The sequence below is a fragment of the Phoca vitulina genome, unplaced genomic scaffold, assembly GCF_004348235.1.
Source record: "Phoca vitulina isolate PV1807 unplaced genomic scaffold, GSC_HSeal_1.0 scaffold28, whole genome shotgun sequence".
NCBI lineage: Eukaryota > Metazoa > Chordata > Mammalia > Carnivora > Phocidae > Phoca > Phoca vitulina.
This window is the reverse complement of record NW_022589731.1, coordinates 16154041-16172352: the sequence shown is the minus strand read 5'-3', so window position 1 is coordinate 16172352 and position 18312 is coordinate 16154041. Positions and strand designations below refer to the sequence as shown.

At 42.3% G+C, this 18312-nt stretch overlaps 3 protein-coding genes across 5 annotated transcripts in view; 1 reads left to right on the top strand and 2 right to left on the bottom strand.

The window, feature by feature from the left end:
* Positions 1–7091, top strand: part of MCMBP (minichromosome maintenance complex binding protein) — a 47448-nt gene extending 40357 nt beyond the window's left edge. For both annotated transcript variants that reach the window (XM_032423259.1, XM_032423258.1), the window contains exons 12-16: positions 377–542; positions 1489–1622; positions 2538–2702; positions 5736–5824; positions 6189–7091. In XM_032423259.1, coding sequence (XP_032279150.1) covers positions 377–542; positions 1489–1622; positions 2538–2702; positions 5736–5824; positions 6189–6315 — 681 coding nt within the window. In that variant the 3' untranslated portion in view covers positions 6316–7091. The remainder of the gene's footprint in view (positions 1–376; positions 543–1488; positions 1623–2537; positions 2703–5735; positions 5825–6188) is intronic.
* A 1704-nt stretch (positions 7092–8795) lies between these two features.
* The window catches only part of INPP5F (inositol polyphosphate-5-phosphatase F), an 82954-nt gene continuing 73437 nt past the window's right edge, over positions 8796–18312 (bottom strand). Inside the window, exons 1-6 of one of the 2 annotated variants that reach the window (XM_032423061.1) lie at positions 16452–16652; positions 15192–15263; positions 14140–14213; positions 13580–13708; positions 12942–13029; positions 8796–11057 (exon numbers count right to left, since the gene is read on the bottom strand). In XM_032423061.1, coding sequence (XP_032278952.1) covers positions 9905–11057; positions 12942–13029; positions 13580–13708; positions 14140–14213; positions 15192–15263; positions 16452–16507 — 1572 coding nt within the window. In that variant the 5' untranslated portion in view covers positions 16508–16652 and the 3' untranslated portion in view covers positions 8796–9904. Of the gene's footprint in view, positions 11058–12941; positions 13030–13579; positions 13709–14139; positions 14214–15191; positions 15264–16451; positions 16653–18312 lie in introns of those variants that run through there. The other variant, XM_032423060.1, reaches the window with a different exon arrangement.
* Positions 16759–17283, bottom strand: LOC116643953 (vacuolar ATPase assembly integral membrane protein vma21-like). Its single transcript, XM_032423063.1, has one exon. The coding sequence runs from the start codon at positions 17165–17167 to the stop codon at positions 16826–16828; it is 342 nt and encodes a 113-aa protein (XP_032278954.1). The 5' UTR covers positions 17168–17283; the 3' UTR covers positions 16759–16825.

The window sequence follows — 18312 nt, the reverse complement described above, 5'->3', positions numbered from 1 at the left end:
TCTGTTTTGCTAGCCTGTGGTCGTGGTAGGTAAAAGAAGTTAAGCTTTTTGAACACTTGGTAAATGTATCTGAAGTATCTATCATTCGTTTCTGGTTCGCTGGTAAAATAGAAATTATTTAAGAATACTGAACAAAACAGTTGAGAATAAAACAGCTCATAGAATTAGTGCAATTCTTATTTAAGATGTAGGTTTATTATTTAAGGTGTATATGTAAGATTTTTGCTTTAAGAGCTCAAGAAGCCAGGAAACTACATCCTTAGAAATTGATAAGACCTTTTCTTATACACATACGGAAAGTATTTAACCCCAGATATGTATTTTCTTAAAACAGGGAACCTTTGTTCCTTGCTCATTAAAAAATTTCTCTTTGCAGTCTTTTCGTCTGCAGATGACTATAGAGAACATGAACCATTTGAAATTCATCCCCCACAAAGACTATGCAGCCAATCGCCTGGTCAGCGGGCTCCTCCAGCTCCCGAGCAACACTTCCCTTGTGATTGATGAAACGCTCCTAGAGCAAGGGCAGCTGGACACACCAGGTATGGGCGGGGGCGTCTCCCTTCACGTCTCACCTGCCGTGAAGGCCAGATCTGGTAATGACTTTTAAAAGCATCACCGATCCGAGATACATTCACATTTCACAAGTATTTAAGATCAAGGCTTGCTGTATGAATTTGTATAATGTGGGGATTAGAAACTTACAGACTGTGTACATCAGCTGTGTTTTGTCATAGTATGAAGATAGTACAGGGACGGGACAAGGACGTCACAAGGAGCTCTTGAGAGGCTGAGGAGGAAGGAGATTTTGCCTTCAGTCCTATGTTAGCTAAAAAAAAGTGTTAGCTAAAAAGAAAAGTGTAGAGAAGATCTAATAAAACATTTTTTACTGCCCATTGTGAAGTTTAAAATTTGTTTTTCGAAGAATCTCTGAAAAAAAAAAAAATAGGTTGGAAGGTTTGAAGTAACCTAGTAACCTCAGTTATGGGAACTTGTTATAAAATGGCAAGGAAGCAGATTGCTTTATTTGTGCTCAAATGAGGATTGAGAAGACACTTTGCTGGCGGTTAAGTTCAAGAGGTAAAGGTAGAAGAAAAAATAGTGTGGACGGGCTATCCTTAAGGCACAGGTGAGTATAAAAATCAGTCATCAATTCTACCATATTGTTGCAGACCTGTGAACACACCACATAGAAAGTGATTGTGCTTACTGGGAACCTGTCTTGTGCCCAGTTGCATACCAGATGCTAGATTAGATTTGGAGGGGTCTTGGCCCCAAAATACATTTGTTTGGCTTGACCAGTATTGTCTGTGAAGCCTATTACTTAGTGAACATTTAGCTTAGGAAGTTGAACAGTGCCTGAGATACTTTTTTTTTTTTTTTAAAGCAGTAGAAACCTCATGTCTTATATAGTCAATGTCAGTAAAACCAATTTGTTTAAGTGATTAAAATCAACTAACCAAAAAAAATTTTTTTTTTATTTTCTAGGTGTTCATAATGTGACTGCCCTGAGCAACCTAATAACTTGGCAGAAGGTGGATTATGACTTCAGTTATCACCAGATGGAATTCCCCTGCAATATTAATGTTTTTATTACTTCAGAGGGGAGATCACTCCTACCGGTATGATGAGACATTTTAAGATGGAGGGAGGTTACATTAGAAAGATACCTAAATTTTTATTTTGTTTCTTGGTACGGTTTATTATTGAGAAGTTAAACTTGTTTCAAAATTGGGGCTGCTGATTATCAGTAAGAGAATTAATTATTTTGTTCCTGCCTTGAGGATGAAAAACTATCTGTGAAGAACCAGATACGGCAAATCACCAGACAAGCGAAGGAAAGGTGTTGGTGGCAGCAACTCCCACATCCAGGCATAGAAAGTAGAAGCTGTCTATAAATTGTCTGATTCACATCTAGACCTTTGTTCTTACTGCCTCGGTCCCATTGTTTTCCATCAATCTTATGTGAGAAATATTTTAGAGTTCCTTTTAAAATGTTCCTGATGACATGGTAATTATTTTTATGCTTTATGGTGAAATGCTCTGGTAAATCATTAGAGTGACTGATGAAGAGAGCTTTTAATTGAGTTTCTTCATGATGAGAAGTACACCCAGTTGCTTAAAAGGTGTATAGTTCCTCTGTAAACTAGCGTTCACTGGTGTGGCCCACGTGTAAGTTTTCTGCCGGAAAGTGTGATTTGCTTTATGTGGTTTCTAGAAAGGCAGATCAGTAAGACATAGAGTACATATTCCAGGATTAAAGAAACCTTGAAAACATTTTAATTAGCTATTGTTTAGAGGTTGGCTACCTTTTTATGTGTTTACTCATCCTGTTGAGGATGTGTAAGTAACCAAAGAAAGGCTCGCTTTTGTAATTATCACTGAGGGAGTCACAGTGCTTATAAATTAATGTTAAAAAGTGACCTCCCCCCAGTGACCTCCTGATTTCTTCACCCCTGATATGGACAAAGCCTCCTCCTGAAATTTCGGATTAACTTAGGAACTTGGAAAATACTGTGTCCTGGTTCTCTCTCCAGGCAGACTGCCAGATCCACTTGCAGCCCCAGCTCACCCCCCCAAACATGGAGGAGTACGTGGACAGCCTTCTGTCTGCAGTGCTGCCCTCCGTGCTGAACAAGTTCCGCATCTACCTGACCCTTCTGAGGTTCCTGGATTACAGCATCTCCGATGAGATAACCAAGGTGTGTGTGGGGTCCAAGAAACGATTTCCCTGTGTTGATTTAGACTGTTTAATCACCTTAGGTTTACTGTGACTACTGGTGAGGTAAGTTTGCTGTTTGGTCTCTGCATGTCTTTTGTCTATTGTGCACCATCAACGCATTTATAATTCTTGTTTTATGGTGTTGTCTTTTTTATTTTTTTGACTTGGATCAAGTTCTTTATTATATGCAGAGAAGCAGCCTATAAAGTAGGAACATATAGAATGATGAAGTTTTGGGGGATGGAGGCAGGGGGAAATAAATATGCTGTTGTCTTTAAATCAGAGGGAAAAAGTTACAAGGAAAAAGACCTTTACACTGCTTTTTATATTTACCCATGTCGTTCCCTTTACGGGTCATCTTTGCGTGGATTCAGGTCACTGCGTGGTGTCCTTCCATTTCAGCCTGAAGAACCCTCCGTGGTCCTTGTAGGGCAGATCTGCTGTGACAAGTCCTGTTAAGTTGTTGCTTATCTGGGAATGTCTTAATTTCTCCATTTTTGAAGACTAGTTTTACTGGATGTAGAGGTCTTGGTTTGTAGACTTGCTCTTTCAGCACTTTTTACGAATGTCCTCCAGTTACCTTCCGGCCCCTGTGGTCTCTGAGAAGTCCGCTAGTTTCTGAGGAGAGGCTTCTTTGGGCTCAGGGTCATTTGCTCTTGTGCTTTCAAGACTTTCCTTGGCTTTGGACGGTTCAGCTGTGATATGTCTGTGGGTGTGGAGTGCTTTGAGTTTGTCCTACTGGAGTTTATTGAGCTGCTTGGGTGTGCAGACTAATGCACATCTTGGGGAAGTTTTCAAGAAATTTGGTGAAGTTTTGACCATTATTTCTTTAAATTTCTTTCTGCCCCTCCCTCCCTCCTCTCCTTCCAGCACTCTGTATATGAGTGTTGGTGCACGTGCTCGTGTCTCACAAGTCGCTGAGGCTCTGCTCTGTTCATTTTTCCTCCTCCCTTGACTTTCTCCTGCACACACTGGACATTTGCAGTTGACCTTTCTGCACGTTTGCTGGACCTTCTTCTGCCTGCTGCACAACGCTGAGCCTTGTAGTTCTAGTGAATTTTAAGTCTCAGTTATATTGTTCACCTTCAGAATTTCTATTTGCTTTTTTTTTTTTTTTTTTTTAAAAAATTTTTTTTAAGGGGGGGAATAGGGGGGGGGGGGGAGGGGGGGGGGGGGGGGGGGGGGGGGGGGACGAGGGGACGGGGGGGGGGGAGAGAATCCCAAGCAGACTGCGCTGAGCGTGGAGCCTGATGCCGTGCCCCTTCCCACAACCCGCAGGTCGTGACTTCAGCCGAAACTAAGTTAGATGCTTAACCGACAGAGCGACCCAGGCGCCCCCTACTTGATTTTTAAATAATTTCTATCTATCTCGATATTTTTTATTTAGTGTGACATCATTCTGCTACTTTGTTTTAGCTCTTTATATGTGGTTTCCTTTAGTTCTTTGAATGTATTTAAAGAGCTGATTTAAAGTCTTTGTCTAGGGGCGCCTGGGTGGCTCAGTTGGTTAAGCATCTGCCTTCGGCTCAGGACATGATCTGCGGGTCCTGGGATCGAGCCCCACGTCAGGCTCCCTATTCGATGTGCAGCCTGCTTCTCCCTCTCCACCGCTGGTGCTCTCTCGTGCACGCCTCTCTCACCGTTTCTCTCTCTCTCTCAAATAAATCTTAAAAAAAAAAAAAATAAAGTCTTTGTCTAGCAAGTCCAATATTTGGGTTTCCTCAAGGACTGTTTCTGCTGACTTTGTTTCCAGTGAAGGGGTGCAGATGTTCTTGTTTCTTTCTATGTCTCCTCATTTTTGTTTTGAAAACCAGATATTTAAGTGATAGGATAGCTCTGCTCTGGTGGATCCTCCCTCTCCCTAGGGTTTGTTGTTGTTGCTTATTGCTTAGTGGCTTTTCTGAATGAACTCTATGAAATGTATTCTTTGTATGCGGTTCCTGGAGTCTCTGCTCTGTTAGGTCAGTCAGTGATCAGATAGAAATTTAATTTCCTTAGATGCCTGGAAACAGGTCTCCCAGTCAAAGCCAAGGGCTCTGTGTCTCCATGGGGGCAGGCCTTCAACACTCTGGCAACTCTTTACAGCTGTGACCCACCCTTCTCTTACTGCTTGCACAGAGAAGGTCACTCAGGATGGCTTAGGGCCTGCTCCGATCTTCTGAGGGTGTGCACGCCCCTTTGCACGCACGTGGCCTTCTGCGTTGCTGGGGAGATAGAGATCATCCTTTGGGGGCTTTTGGGAGGAGAAAAGTTCTCATTCCCTAGTTTTTTCTTTTAAGAGTTTTGGTTAGCTGCCTATTTGCCCCAACGACTATCCAGTGCGTGAAGCAGCCAGGATGATCAGTAATTGCTTCTGATTGTTTTTGCTAAGTTCCCTGGGAGAAGAGGCTGTTCACACTGGGTAAGCAGAGTCGGGCCGAATAAACACAGCCTTGCACGTGGCTTCTCGCAGGGAACCACCAGTCACGAGAATGACAGATCTCAGGAATGGTGCTTTGAAAGAACCCTCTCTTGTGATGGCCAGGCTGTCCCTTTTCAGGGCTGCAGGGGTGGGGTGGGGGTGGATAGGGAAACTAAAATGCCTCAAAGCCCAGTGTTCTTTCTTGAACAAACACTCCCTGTATTCTGGTTAGTTTTCAGACTTTTGAAGAAGCAGATTCTGAGAGTTTTTGCTAGTGTTCTTGTACCCTTCAATGGATAAAAATTCACTGGCATTTTCTGTGGCCCTCCCTCGCTCTGCCACTTCTGCTGACACTATTACCCTGCCCTGCTGGCCGTGCACATTGCTGGACCTAGATGTTTGGCCGCCCCCCCAGGTCTGTCAGCAGCATTATCCCTGCGGGTGAGGCGTGGCTCTGGTACCCTCCTCGTCTCCTAAGAAGCCTGAGCAGCAGGGCTGACTTCCTCGTTTTCGCATCAGCCGATGGACCGTGTTACTTTGCTTCTCCCTACATAATGCGTAGCGTTTCTTCGTAAGCGGTAGTGTTGCAGTCCACTTACTCTCTTCATACAGGCAGTTGAGGAGGACTTCGTGGAAATGCGCAAGAACGACCCTCAGAGCATCACTGCTGACGATCTCCACCAGTTGCTCATTGTAGCTCGGTGAGTAGTACGTGTCCGTAATTGCTGTTTTAGTAAGCTCTGTGTGAACCTCCCAATTTTTAGGAGTAACTGAGGCAGATTTCTACCAGTGGAAATGTTTTTCCTTTAAAATACCTTGTGAAAGGGCTTAGTGAAGGGAGATTGTGTTTGGCCCGTGACCAGTGGAACAGGCTTGCTTTTTGTCTCTAAACTTCAAAGATCCCTCTGTGGAAGTCTAACTTGGCTCTTGACTTGTATGTAGCAACCAGATGGTCTTGACCCCTAAGCCAGTATTCCTAGGTTCTTTAAAAAGGAAGAAAGAAAGAAAAAGAACGAGATCCTGTCCTAGGTCTAGACTTAAATCCGTTTCTGTGTTTCACGCCAGGTTCCTGTCTCTCAGTGCCGGCCAGACAACACTGTCCAGAGAGCGGTGGCTCAGAGCAAAGCAGCTGGAGTCTTTAAGAAGAACCAGGCTTCAACAGCAGAAATGTGTGAATGGAAATGAACTTTAAAGATCTGATACCTAGGAGAGTAGTGGGCAGATTGTAGCCACATTATTGTAAAATTCAAATACCATTTATACCACATTGTTTTGTAGATAATTTGTATCAAAAACCAATGACTTTTCCTGAAGTCAAGCCTGGTAACATCTGAAGTTTATATAATATTCAGTAAGGGCTTTTACCTTACTGATTTTATGGAGCTTTTGATTGTTTTATAATTATATAAATTAGTAACATGTACAAAAATGTATTTGATATTAAAAGTTTAATATTGATAATGTTGCTGATACCATTTCCTTAGTTTCAGCCAAGTCATAGGTCAGACTCTGTTGAAATGCTAATGTCAACTTCATTTGAAGAAATTTGTTGGAATTCCAAAGTCAGAGGAGTTGTTCAGATTTTTACAATGTCTTTCCAATTAATGGTGGGTCTGAATGTGTTTAGTGGTCCAAGTTTGGGGAATGGGGTGTAGCTGCCATTAATTCACATGACTGTGTGAAATTCTGTAGTATCATTTCCCAGACATTTGACCACAGAAGTTTTTTTCCACTTAACAGTTGTTAATAACCTGCAGAATTAGTCTTTACATGTAGGCAGTGGTTCCCAGACTTTTGGATTTCATGGACCAGTAACATTTCCAAAAATTTGGGGGACAGGGTTGCCAATGTATTTTGCCAAGTAATCTTAAAGAAACCACTGTATTATCACCATTTTTTTTTTCCCATAAAAGGACACTCTCCGAATAAGAGAGTCCTTTAAATGGAATAAATACAGCTTTTTTGGAAAAAACACTACATTGTCCTTTTTTTCTCATTTCACCCCTGTGCATTTGGGAACCACTGTTTTATGGGACTTAAGGGAATGCTGTCCTAGGATAGGTTGTTTTGCCCAAATAGGAAGAAAGCAAACAGTTAACTTTTTAAAATATGCCTTCTGTAGAAAATAAAGTTTTAAATTGTTTTCCTAATAATTGTCATTTAGTTGCTTTGATGATTGTATTGGATTTTAAACTTTTGTGTAAGTTTTTCCATTAGTTCCAGATGTGTTAGTCAACGAACATACCTACTAATCCAGGAATACCCAATAAAGCTTTAGGTAAGTTTTTCCCAGACCAATTACAGATTTAATATAAAAGTTTTTAGTTTTTTTTTTTTTAAAGATTTTATTTATTTGACAGAAACGGAGAGGGAGAAGCAGGTTCCCCGCTGAACAGAGAGCCTGATGTGGGAGCTCCATCCCAGGACCCCAGGATCATGACCTGAGCCAAAGGCAGATGCTTAACCGACTGAGCCACCCAGGTGCCCCTAACATAATAGTTTTTAAAGTAACAAAAATATCATTACCAATACCTAGAAAGCAGTTAATACAGTATAGTGTAATTGTGACATCAAGAATGTTTGAAAAGTTTAGACCATTACTTTTTTTAAGCTGTCAGTGGTTATGTATGAAGATTAATGTGTTTTTTTAGCCAGTAACTTATCTAGTGGGAAAGAGGAGATCAGTTAAATGATTCTGTAAGTGCTCTTTTGGCACCCCCCCCCATTGACATTGCTAAACAAGGAAACAGGGTTAGCCTTAAAAACCAAGAAATTCATTATGCCTAATGAACTGAAGTGAAAAATCCTAGTTGTTTAACTTTTCCTAAACTCAAATCTATTTTTATAAACTAATATAAGTAATCTGTTTATATTTAGAATTCTAACTGGTTTTCGTTTTTATAACTGGTAGACTAGACTTCCTTAACCTTTTAGAAATAAAATCAAGACTCAACTGGATTTGTGAGAATAAAATTCGAGCAGATTAGTTATCATGTGCTTATTGTGCCAATGTGAATTGTAATTTACCAAAGAGAAGTACGTAATTTGCTTGATCTTGCAGAAAAGTTCCCTTGAAAGGAAATCTTTGAAATAAACAACTTCCCAAATTATTAGTACTTTGGGTTGTTTTTCATGATTGTAAGACTTATCCCATGATGTGTGGGAAAAGATCCCATGCCCTCCTGGTGGGAAATCTTCACTGAAAGCTGACTGTGGGAGGTGGTTCAGCCTGGTGTCGTCCTACTGGCAGCCCACTTGGGTAGGAGACTGGAACCGTGGGCTGCAGAACCCCTTCTTTTCTCCTTCGCCCACACACTGGACAGTGAAGTTTGAACACAGTTCCCTGACTGGAACAAATTTCGTGGAGCTTAAAGATACATGTATCACCTGACCTTTGCTTATATTTTCTCTCCCGTTGTGCAACACTTTAATACTCTGAAGACCCAGAAGAAAAGAACAGAATAAAGCATTCGGTTTCCGTGTTTGGGTGTTTAAAATTTGATGGTTTGTGATGGACTTCATTTGTAAAGTCATATAATCACTTAAAAGAGGAAAATACTGGAAAGGCTGAGACCCAAGTGATCAGTTACAGTTTACCTTACGAATTTTTTAATCTGATTTAGAAATCAACATTATCTTTAAAATATTAATTCTCATACACATTTGTCATTTTAAATTACAATGGTATTTTATTTTAAATAGTCACAAGATTTGACACTTCAAAAAAAAGATACCACTAATAAATAACAAATGTGGAAATACTTATCAAAGTTACAACAGACATAATGTTGAGCTGAGAATCACTTCAACAGAGTAAGGCTCTAAAGAGACCGGACAAACCAATACTTGTTTGGAATAAGATGTGCAACGTTCTCGTATGGGCTTTTCTGAGGCCATGGTTCCATGGTTCAGGATTATAGTCATGTCAGTTTTAGTACAACTGTGCTTCAGACTAAGTTTTCAACAACTCAGTTACAGTCTGTACAAGATGTTAAGGAATGTTCCCCCGCAAAAAATTACAACTTCAACACTCATTTCAAGAATTACCAGTATCCGGGAAATGTAGTCTTCCATTCCTGAAAACAGCAAAATAATTTAACAGGTGCTGGTATGCACATCCAGTGTCTCAGGTTTTATGAGTGACCAGTCTTAATTCTAGACTTTGGGGTGTACAAGGGGCAGAGTATTTTAAGCAGACTATGGGGAAAATTAGGATCAAATGGGCATACCTTTCTTGACTGTAATGCCAGTAACCCTCAATTAACTCTTAATAGGGAATGGTTAAGCCATCAAAGCTAAACTAGAAGTTTTTAATATTCAAATGCTTCTTCGTACTAGTAACACTCTAAAGTCACTAAAAACTAAATGTATTTACACAGAAATGAATGGACAAACAGAAGACAAATTATGAAAAATGCTATTCTCCTACATGTGTCCCCATGTTCATCCTTTATGTGTTTCCTTCCTACACTTCACTTATCCACCCGACTCCACAAAAGGTTCAGGTTATTACTGTCTCAAAGTAATTCTCCCCAAATTACTTTCAGAGACCAACTGCTCTGTAGTGTATAAGCTACTCACGTTCACACCTTCTAGGGTGACGTACTCCTGTCGTCCTGGCTCTCAAATCTGGAAATCTGCTCAGCTTCAGACTCCTTTAAAAACCTTTCCCAATAAACATAATTAGAATTTGTGATCCCTAGCTTCAAAGACAATACAGGTTAAAATAGCCTAATCTTTTTGGATTAAATAAAAGCCATAGGATTCTTTGTGGCTAAAAACTAAATCTGAATTATTCGTGTCTGGCATTGTGTAAACATACTTTTAAGTTCATTTTGCTGGACTTCATTAACCCCTTCAGGTTCTGCAGGGCTCTTCTGAACCTTTGCCACTGCGAAATGGATCCCTTGGGTGAAGCCAGCTTGAGTGATACTAGCAACTTGGACCATGGAACTTCGAATCTTTGCAAAGGGAGAGACTGCTCTGCTGCTACCGCCCTCTGAAGGAGAAGGAGTTCCATGAAGCCCTGTCTCAAATTCAAGCGTGCTGGGTCCAGAGCCAGGGGTCTTTTGAGATACAACTGGATGCACTGGTTCAACTGACAAATACTGGGGACCTGTTGCAGAAAAAGACACATCTAACTGAGACGGCCGGGAAGGTATCCGTTCTGTTGATTCCGATTGTGTTTCTTCACTAGAAGCTTGATTGGCCATTTGATTTCCCTCCTCACTAGCCTGCTGACAAACAGACCCTGTTTCTGACAGCTGGGTCGTTTTGTTTTGTGCATCTTGTACAAATCTGTGGCAGTAAATATCCACAGGCTTGGCAAAGCTAGTCAGTATGTATATGTTGTCAGCAGAAGGACTCTTCTTCAAAGGAGACTCATGGCCTTTTCCAGACCCACTTCCATGAGCAACAATCTCTGAAGGAGCATGAATGCTAATATCAGTGCTGCTAATGGACTGGGACCGACTGCCTAACCGAGGTGCTGAAGCGATAATACCACAACTAGGAAGAACATAGTCTCTTGGCCCTACGTTCTCTAAAGAGTTAGCTAGCTGTTTGTCTTCATCAGACTTGGAATTTGTAAGGAATTCATCAGAGTGGTAGGAGTCATTCTCTGAAGACATTTCCCCATCCGACTCTGCCTGGACTTTGTTATCCATTGCACCTGTGGTTTCCATAGTTTCAAGACTACTATCTGACTTCCAAAGATTCACTCTTAAGTTTGGTTTTAGAAAGTTAACTTTCACTTCAGGTTTGGCAAAGTTTCCTAGCTTTCGGAGATTGCCAATATTTACATTAGATTTGGTCTGTTTCACTTTTTGATTTAGAGATGAAAATTTGCTCATTAAAAAATTCTTTCCCTGTGCCAAAGAGCCTTGGTTTTGAGATCTGATGCCAAGGATGTCTTCATGAGGTTTACTGCTCTTCCTACAAATTAGAAGAGAAAACAGTTAACTCCCTCTGAAATCCAATATACCATTTCCAGTTACTGTTAAGTGAAAGCTGTTACTTAAATTGGGCCCAATTTCTGAAACCGTGCACTGCTAATTGGTAAAATCAGATAATCCCTTGGAGTTGATGCTAGAACAGTACTGTACAATAGAAATGTAAGCTAGATGTAGTTTTAAATTTTTCTAGCCATATTAAAAATAGAAATTTTGATTTTATTTAATCCAGTATATACAAAATAGCTCAACATATAATCACTACTAAAAGATGATTAATGAGGTATCTTACTCTTTTTGTTACTAAGTCTTTGAAGCAATCAGTGAGTAGTAGTTTACAATCGGGCAGCAGAAGCCTTTTAAAACATTGACAAGCTGTCCCGGGGCACTGAGTGGGAAGGGTGCCCTGGCTGTGCGACTTTAACCCCCCAGTCCGGTAAGCAGTTTCCTGCGTGTCCTGTCCTCAAGCAGCCCGTGCACTGAAGAGCCAGCCTGTGGAAATGCTACATCTGTAAATCGTAATCCTACTCTGTCAAGATCCTCACAGTAGTTGGATTAATCATGTTGAGTTCTTCTGGATCAAAACTGTGTCTTTAGATTTGATCATTATTATTGCATGTTTCCTTCAACTGGATTCTCTTTGGCATTCAGAGGAGGGGGAAGCAGCAGAGGAAGGGAGATAAGCCTCCCAATGGTTGCCTCAACCTGCATTTTTGTGTATTCTAAGAATTAAAAACACCACACCCAAAATTCAGACAACAGTAGTTTCCCCCCTTACCTGTGGGGGATATATTCCAAAACCCCCAATGGCTAGCTGAAGCCACGGATAGGATCAAACCCTGTATGTACTATGTTTTTCCCTATACATATATAATCTGTGACAAAGTTTAATTTATAACTAGGCAGAGTGTAAGAGATTAATAATTTATAATACTGTAAATAAAATTTATATGAACGTCCTCTCTCTAAAAATCTTATTGTACTGTACTCACCCTTCTGGTGAGGATGTGAGATGATAAAATGCCTGCACGGTGAGATGAAGTGACTGAGCGTCAAGAGGAGGATCACCTGCTCCCAGACCAGGGCTGACCACAGCTAACTGAAACGTGGATGGGGGAGGAGGAGACTACTACAGTCACTTTCGGGGCAAGTGGCTACCATTTAGGGCAGGTCTACTACATGGACAACCTAAACACCAGCCAAGCCAACACAGACTATAGATGGGAATGTACAGCATCTTAACTAAAGCTGTCTGCACCCATTCCAACTTGGCTGAATTCAGGTGGGAGGGGGGCAGAATGTTTATGTTTCCTGTGGATTACCTACAATTATTTTAAAAGATACGGGATATGTAATAAAGGGTTTTCTCATTTGGCATTCCCTCATGACAGCTGTTAAGTATAAGAAAAAGTGACTGCTATTTGCCACATGTTTCAGTACGGATATTTGACTTTCTGGTCATGAGCATATTTCGTAAAAATTAGGAATGTTAAAGAGCTACTGAAACAATTCTCTCTACTAACACAAGACTGAACAGTTTTTCTCTAGATGACCAAATGGCTCTTCTCTAGTCGAATGTGGGCCATGAAACATAATCAGATGGGAAATCCAAATTTTAATGTGAAATAATCTCTTTATAGACATTCCTTCCCCAAATTCAGAACCCACTGGCACTTATAGAGAAAATGACAGCCAGTATGTTTTAAAGTTGTTTAAATTATGGCCACAGAAATTTGACATTTCCCAGTCTAAATACCAATATATTACCAATAATTTGATTTCTCCCCATTTTGCAGATACTTTTAAAGAAATAAGACTTTGGATAATGAGGTCTTTATTCTTGAGAAAATCAAAGTAGTATACTTACCTCTCAAGTTTTTTCTCAATTATAGGTACATCTAATCCCATGGCTTGCTTGGTTATCTGCAGCATCTCTGCAATGCACTGAAGGGTATCTGAAACCCAAATACAACTGCTTGCCAGTTTCTCCAAAAACATACTAAAATAGCACTTGTAATTCAGAACCCTAAATGAAATTTGTGATTTTAAATTTAAATACAAGTTTATTTGCTACAATTTACAGAAAACTGCTTCTTGTTATTACTCTCCCCACTAATTCAAAATGTTCTGAAACAAATTTTAACAGAAGAGTTAAAAAGGGCAAATGAGCCAAATCAATTGGAATTAAAAGTTTATTCTCATTTGTCCTGTGTTAGTCCTGTGTTAGATGCCAAGGCCACAGCCGTGAACAAGACAGCAATGTTCCCTGACTACTGTCCATGAGAAGCATATGTGGTGGTAAAAAGCCCTAGGACCCCTATGACCAAACACACTGAGATATTTCCCATTACAGACACCCTTGCCCCAAGCTAGATCAGTTCAAATAAGTTCCCTGCTTTCTGGACACAGAGTAGCTATTTTAAGATTACAAAGCTATGTTCCATTTGTAATGGTATGTACTGTCCCCACAAAAGTTACCACTGAATACTGTCCTCTCTTCATTACCTTTCCCGTCCTCTTCTGGATTGCGCATTACAGCTCTCAGTGTGTGGAAATAGCCACTTGCTTCTTTATATCTGTAGTGCAATCGCATGCAGGAGAACTTCGGCTTACCAAAGAGAGTGGGTTCAGGACCTAAAACCCAAACGAATATGGTTAAATCTTTCACATAAAATTTACTTTTTTCTGTATCTTCGAAATACTAACACTTATTCATTGGTTAGGTACTTAGCACATTTTTCTTATTCTAAATGAGAGTACACAAAATACAATCATGACAATAAGATGATTTGGTTTGATGAGACTAAAAAACTCTTCTTTAGTCTCAAATATTTAAACTTTCTTGATCCTTGGTTAAATCTTCACAAGGTAAGTAATAAAAGAAATAGTTATTAGACTCTATCATCCACCACTAATCTCTAAAGAATAGAGTCCTAAGAAATAGACCACTTGCAATATCAGTATCCTTTTCTGGTTCTATTAAGTTGTAATGCTTGCTCAATGTGGCCCACTCTTGGGAGAACAGTATTTGCTTTCTAGGACTTGGTTAGCATGTTAAAATTTACCTATTTCTATTTTTTCCAGGTCTTCTAGACTTAGTCGTTGATACTGGTTTACTTTATCAACTTCATCATCATAACTGGATAAAGGGAAAGGAAGTAAAAAAATAGGATTAAAATCAAAAGCATATTTGGCTTGTCAGCTGAGATATAATAGTAGCAACTTCTATGCAGTTAAAATCTTCCAGGGCTCAATACACTCTGGGATAGAGTTAAACATTTTAAAAACTAGATGAAATGAGATTAACATATATGTAATTCAGTAGCTAAAGGAGAATCAGCTTATAGATTTTACACTAAAATCAATTACAAAATATAATTTGTTTTATAAAAACTTTTACAAAATAAAATCAACAAACCTAAAACTTAACCTAAAAGGAAGGCAAACACACACATACATATACTGAAGGTATGTGTTTGTGAATAACACAGCAGATAAACCTGCTGTCCAAAATCAAGAATAAAAAAATCCATATGATCAATGCCAATGGGCACTTGGGCCAGTGACTTAAAAAAATGACTGTTCATACAAGGCCAAAAAGAAAGTATTTACTTAGAGAAAAAAATTGATTTTGGTAAGGCAAATGAGAAAGTACTTGTATTTGTGCTAGTGGCATTGTTAATTAGTAGTCTTTCTGGAGATCTGGCAATAAACCACACAATTATTAGAATTCATCATACTCTTGTAACCAAAGAGAAGCATGTGTGTGCATGCATGTGCACAAAATTATCTGCACAAAGACAAGTGTATCATTGCTAATAGAAATAAAATGGAAGTATCAGTGCTAAACAATGGGGAAATGTGTACTGGATAGTAATAAAAAATGTATACTCATTAACAAAGGATATGGAGTACATCAAAACATGGAAAATATATAGGAAATAAACTAAATGCTAAAAGAATATTATATAAACACTGATTACAACTCTAAAATCACATTTTCAAACTGGTAAGAGGAACAGTGATGTAACAGTATGTAAAGTTCAGTGAAGTTCCATATAGCATAACCAGATTCATTAAAGAACAATTAAAAGCTTTAAATCAATAAGCCACTTACTAGGCCACGTAGTAGGCAGAGTTAGAAAGCAGTAACAGCACATCCACATCTCTGTGAGTAGCATCAATGAGGCTAAACAGACATGACACAGGGAATAAAACATTTTCATTTTCATCTGCGTTCTCACCAAAATTCTTTCTATAGCAGAACCACTTAAGATAAAAGATTGGTTGGGGTGGGAATCAATCAGTGAGTCCTACTTTTAAAGTCAGATGTATACAATCTATCGGGGAAAAAGGAACCCAGTTTGAGGAGGGGGGTAGGTGTCAGGAAAGGACGGTAGCTGAGGAGAGGTCCCTTCTCAGAGTGGTGGTCAAGGAGGTGGGAGGACTCAGGAAAGGGGGAGGGGATTGGGAAGAAAGGAAAACCCTCAGGCTCAGAATGGAGAAAATGTCTAGATTATCTCACAAGACCTAACTTCACATTAAGTATATTTTTACACACGTGTAGAATGCATGCATCTTTTGGGGGAAAAAAATTACAAAGAACATTTAGGTGCAAAAATGGGACCAAGCCCAAACCACTTTGTATGTTTCTTACTCCAGATTTATTTGGCTTTTAAAGAACGAGTAAACACTTCCTTAGTCTAAGTCCGTTTTGCTGTATTTTCCCTCCACTCACAAATCAAATATCAAACTAAGGGTTAGAAACTAGGTGAGTGTTGATGAATCCATTAAACCTACAGCAAAATAGTGATTACTAATAAAAAAAATGGCCCACGTATAAAATCTACAAATAACCAACAGATAAAGCAGGCAAAATGTGAACTTGAAGCTTCTAATATTCATCTAATATAAACAATATGAATTTCCAATCAAAAGGTGGAAATTAATCTATGTTCTAATATTGGTCTCAAAATTCCACTCTACGAGTGGGTATTGCTCCCTTAGAATTTCGTACCTATTTGCCAAGATCTACCAAATGCTACTGAAAAACAAATGGAAAACAGGAGGGAAGAAAATCATTTGTCGATGGAAGTCACGTCCTCCGACTGCGTCAGAATGAGGTCATGGTTTAGTGCGTGCTGCGGCGGAAAGCGCACCAGAGTCTGAACCCGCAGTAATTTACAGCCGCAGCACCTTGTCGCAGCGCACGTACCTCGGACGGTCTTAATCTAACATAACAAATACGCCTCGATTTTCACCTAAAATAATACCGAAAAATACGGCGACTGAGATACCAGGACCCACGACCCCACAGCCGGACCCCAGATGTGCGCCCTAGCTGACCCGGCCGCGGAGCCCCCGCCGCCGTACTCACTCGCGCGCCGGCCGCGGGCGCTGCCGCCGAGCCACCGCGGTGACGTCAGCGCACATACCGCGGGCGAGAAAGTCCTCGTACGCGTCGGCGCGGCCGCAGAGCAGTTCCGACCCGGGCGGCACTATTTACATCAGTCCCACAGGATCCTCAGTCACAAACACTATGTCTCTAACAGAAAGCACTGGGCACGTAACAGGCGGTCAGGAACCCCCCCCCCCCCCCCGCGGTTCTACTGGAGTCTCCGCTGCAGTAAATGGAGTCCCTCCCCCCACCCTCCCCCGAAGCGCACAACAGACACGACTGTCAACACGGACGAGAAAATTAAGGCCCCCCCGAACTCCCCCGCCCCCCGCGTTCGCAGCCTCCGAGCTGCTCTACTCGTTCTTGTTCTCCTGCCAGTCAGGCATGCCCTCCTTCCACACGATGAACACAAACACCGCCAGCACCACATGCAGCCCCACCACCGCGACAATGGTCGCGTAAAAGCCACTGTCGTCAGGAGACATCAACAGGAGACTTTGGAAAAGCAGCAATTTGCAGGAAAAATACAAGCCCACAGGAACTTTAACCATCAGTCCTGCAAAGAGGAGAAAAATCTTGAAAGTCGTGGCCAGGCTGCCGCCTTCGGGCTTGGGCTCGGCAGCGTTGCCGGTGGCGTTGCCGGTGGCGTTGGTGGGCCGCTGGGCGGTCGGCGGAGGCCTGTGGGAGCGCGGCATGGTGTCCGTCCGTCAGTCAGTCGGTCCGTCCGTCGAGAAGTCGAAGCTCAGTCACTGCCGCCTGCACCCAACCTCGCGCCTGCAGCGACTGCGGAGACTGCGGCAACTGCGGCAACTGCAGCGCCAAGCCCCGCCCAGGAGGCACAGCTCGCTTCCGGCCGCCCCCGCTGCCGCGGCACGCACCCAGCGCGCATGCGCGCCCGCCCCCGCCAGCCCGCCCGCGCGCGGCGCCTGGCCCACGGAGGGGCGGGGCGCCGAGGTGCCCGCAGTGCCCGGGACCGCCGCCGGACCCCCGCCAGACCCCCGCCGGACCCTCGCCGGACGCCACGGCGGGGAGGGGCCGTCACCGCCGCTCGAAAGGACGCGGGCGGCCGCGGCACCGCGAGCGTCTGTCCCCTGCGCTCACATGCCCAACAGCGTGGCTGCTCCACTGAAACGGGTGAAGGGGTCATCTACTCGGGGTAGAAGAAGCGGATTCAGTAGAGCTGGGCAAAATAAAGAGTGTGCTGGTGGTGGTCCCGCAGGGCACCTGGGCAGGACGCCTGGCGTCCTTCCTCTTTTTAGGCTCCTCTTGCCACCCGCGGCGCGCCCCCAGGCACCCGTCATTCAGGGCCCAGCGCTTTGGCGGCAACGGGGCGCAGGGCTGGGGTTGGGGGGGGCGACCGGGACCGGCAGGCCTTTGTGCCGGGGGCTGGCCGCGGGCGGTCCAAACAGCTCGGGGCTGCAACCCAAGAGGCGGCGGCGGTGGAGCGGGGGAGGCCCGCGGGCGGTTCGGGGGCGGTGCAGGGGCGGTGCGGGAGTGGGGGGAGAGGAGGCGCAAGGAGGGGGCCGTTCCTGTGCGGCAGGGCTATGTGTTTGTCAACTGCGGCCGGAACTGGTTTTGTGCCGGAGAGTTAAGCGGCTGGGACTGCAGTGCAGCAAGTCTCTGGCGCAAAATTTAAGGGGACGTCAAAAACACCAAGCAATCATGATAATTTTTAGTGCAGTATTTTAAAAAATCAAAATTAATTCCAAAATATGAGGAACAAAACACCAGCGTTTTAGATAAAGATAGGATCCGACCCTGCACCTCTACAACCTTAACCCCTGTAAAAGTTTATCAAAACACGTAGCTCAACCTGACAACAAAAAGAGCCCAGTTTTTA

Coding starts and splice junctions, on each gene's coding strand:
- LOC116643953 (XM_032423063.1), bottom strand. CDS start 17,167: ATGCCGCGCTCCCACAGGCCTCCGCCGACCGCCCAGCGGCCCACCAAC.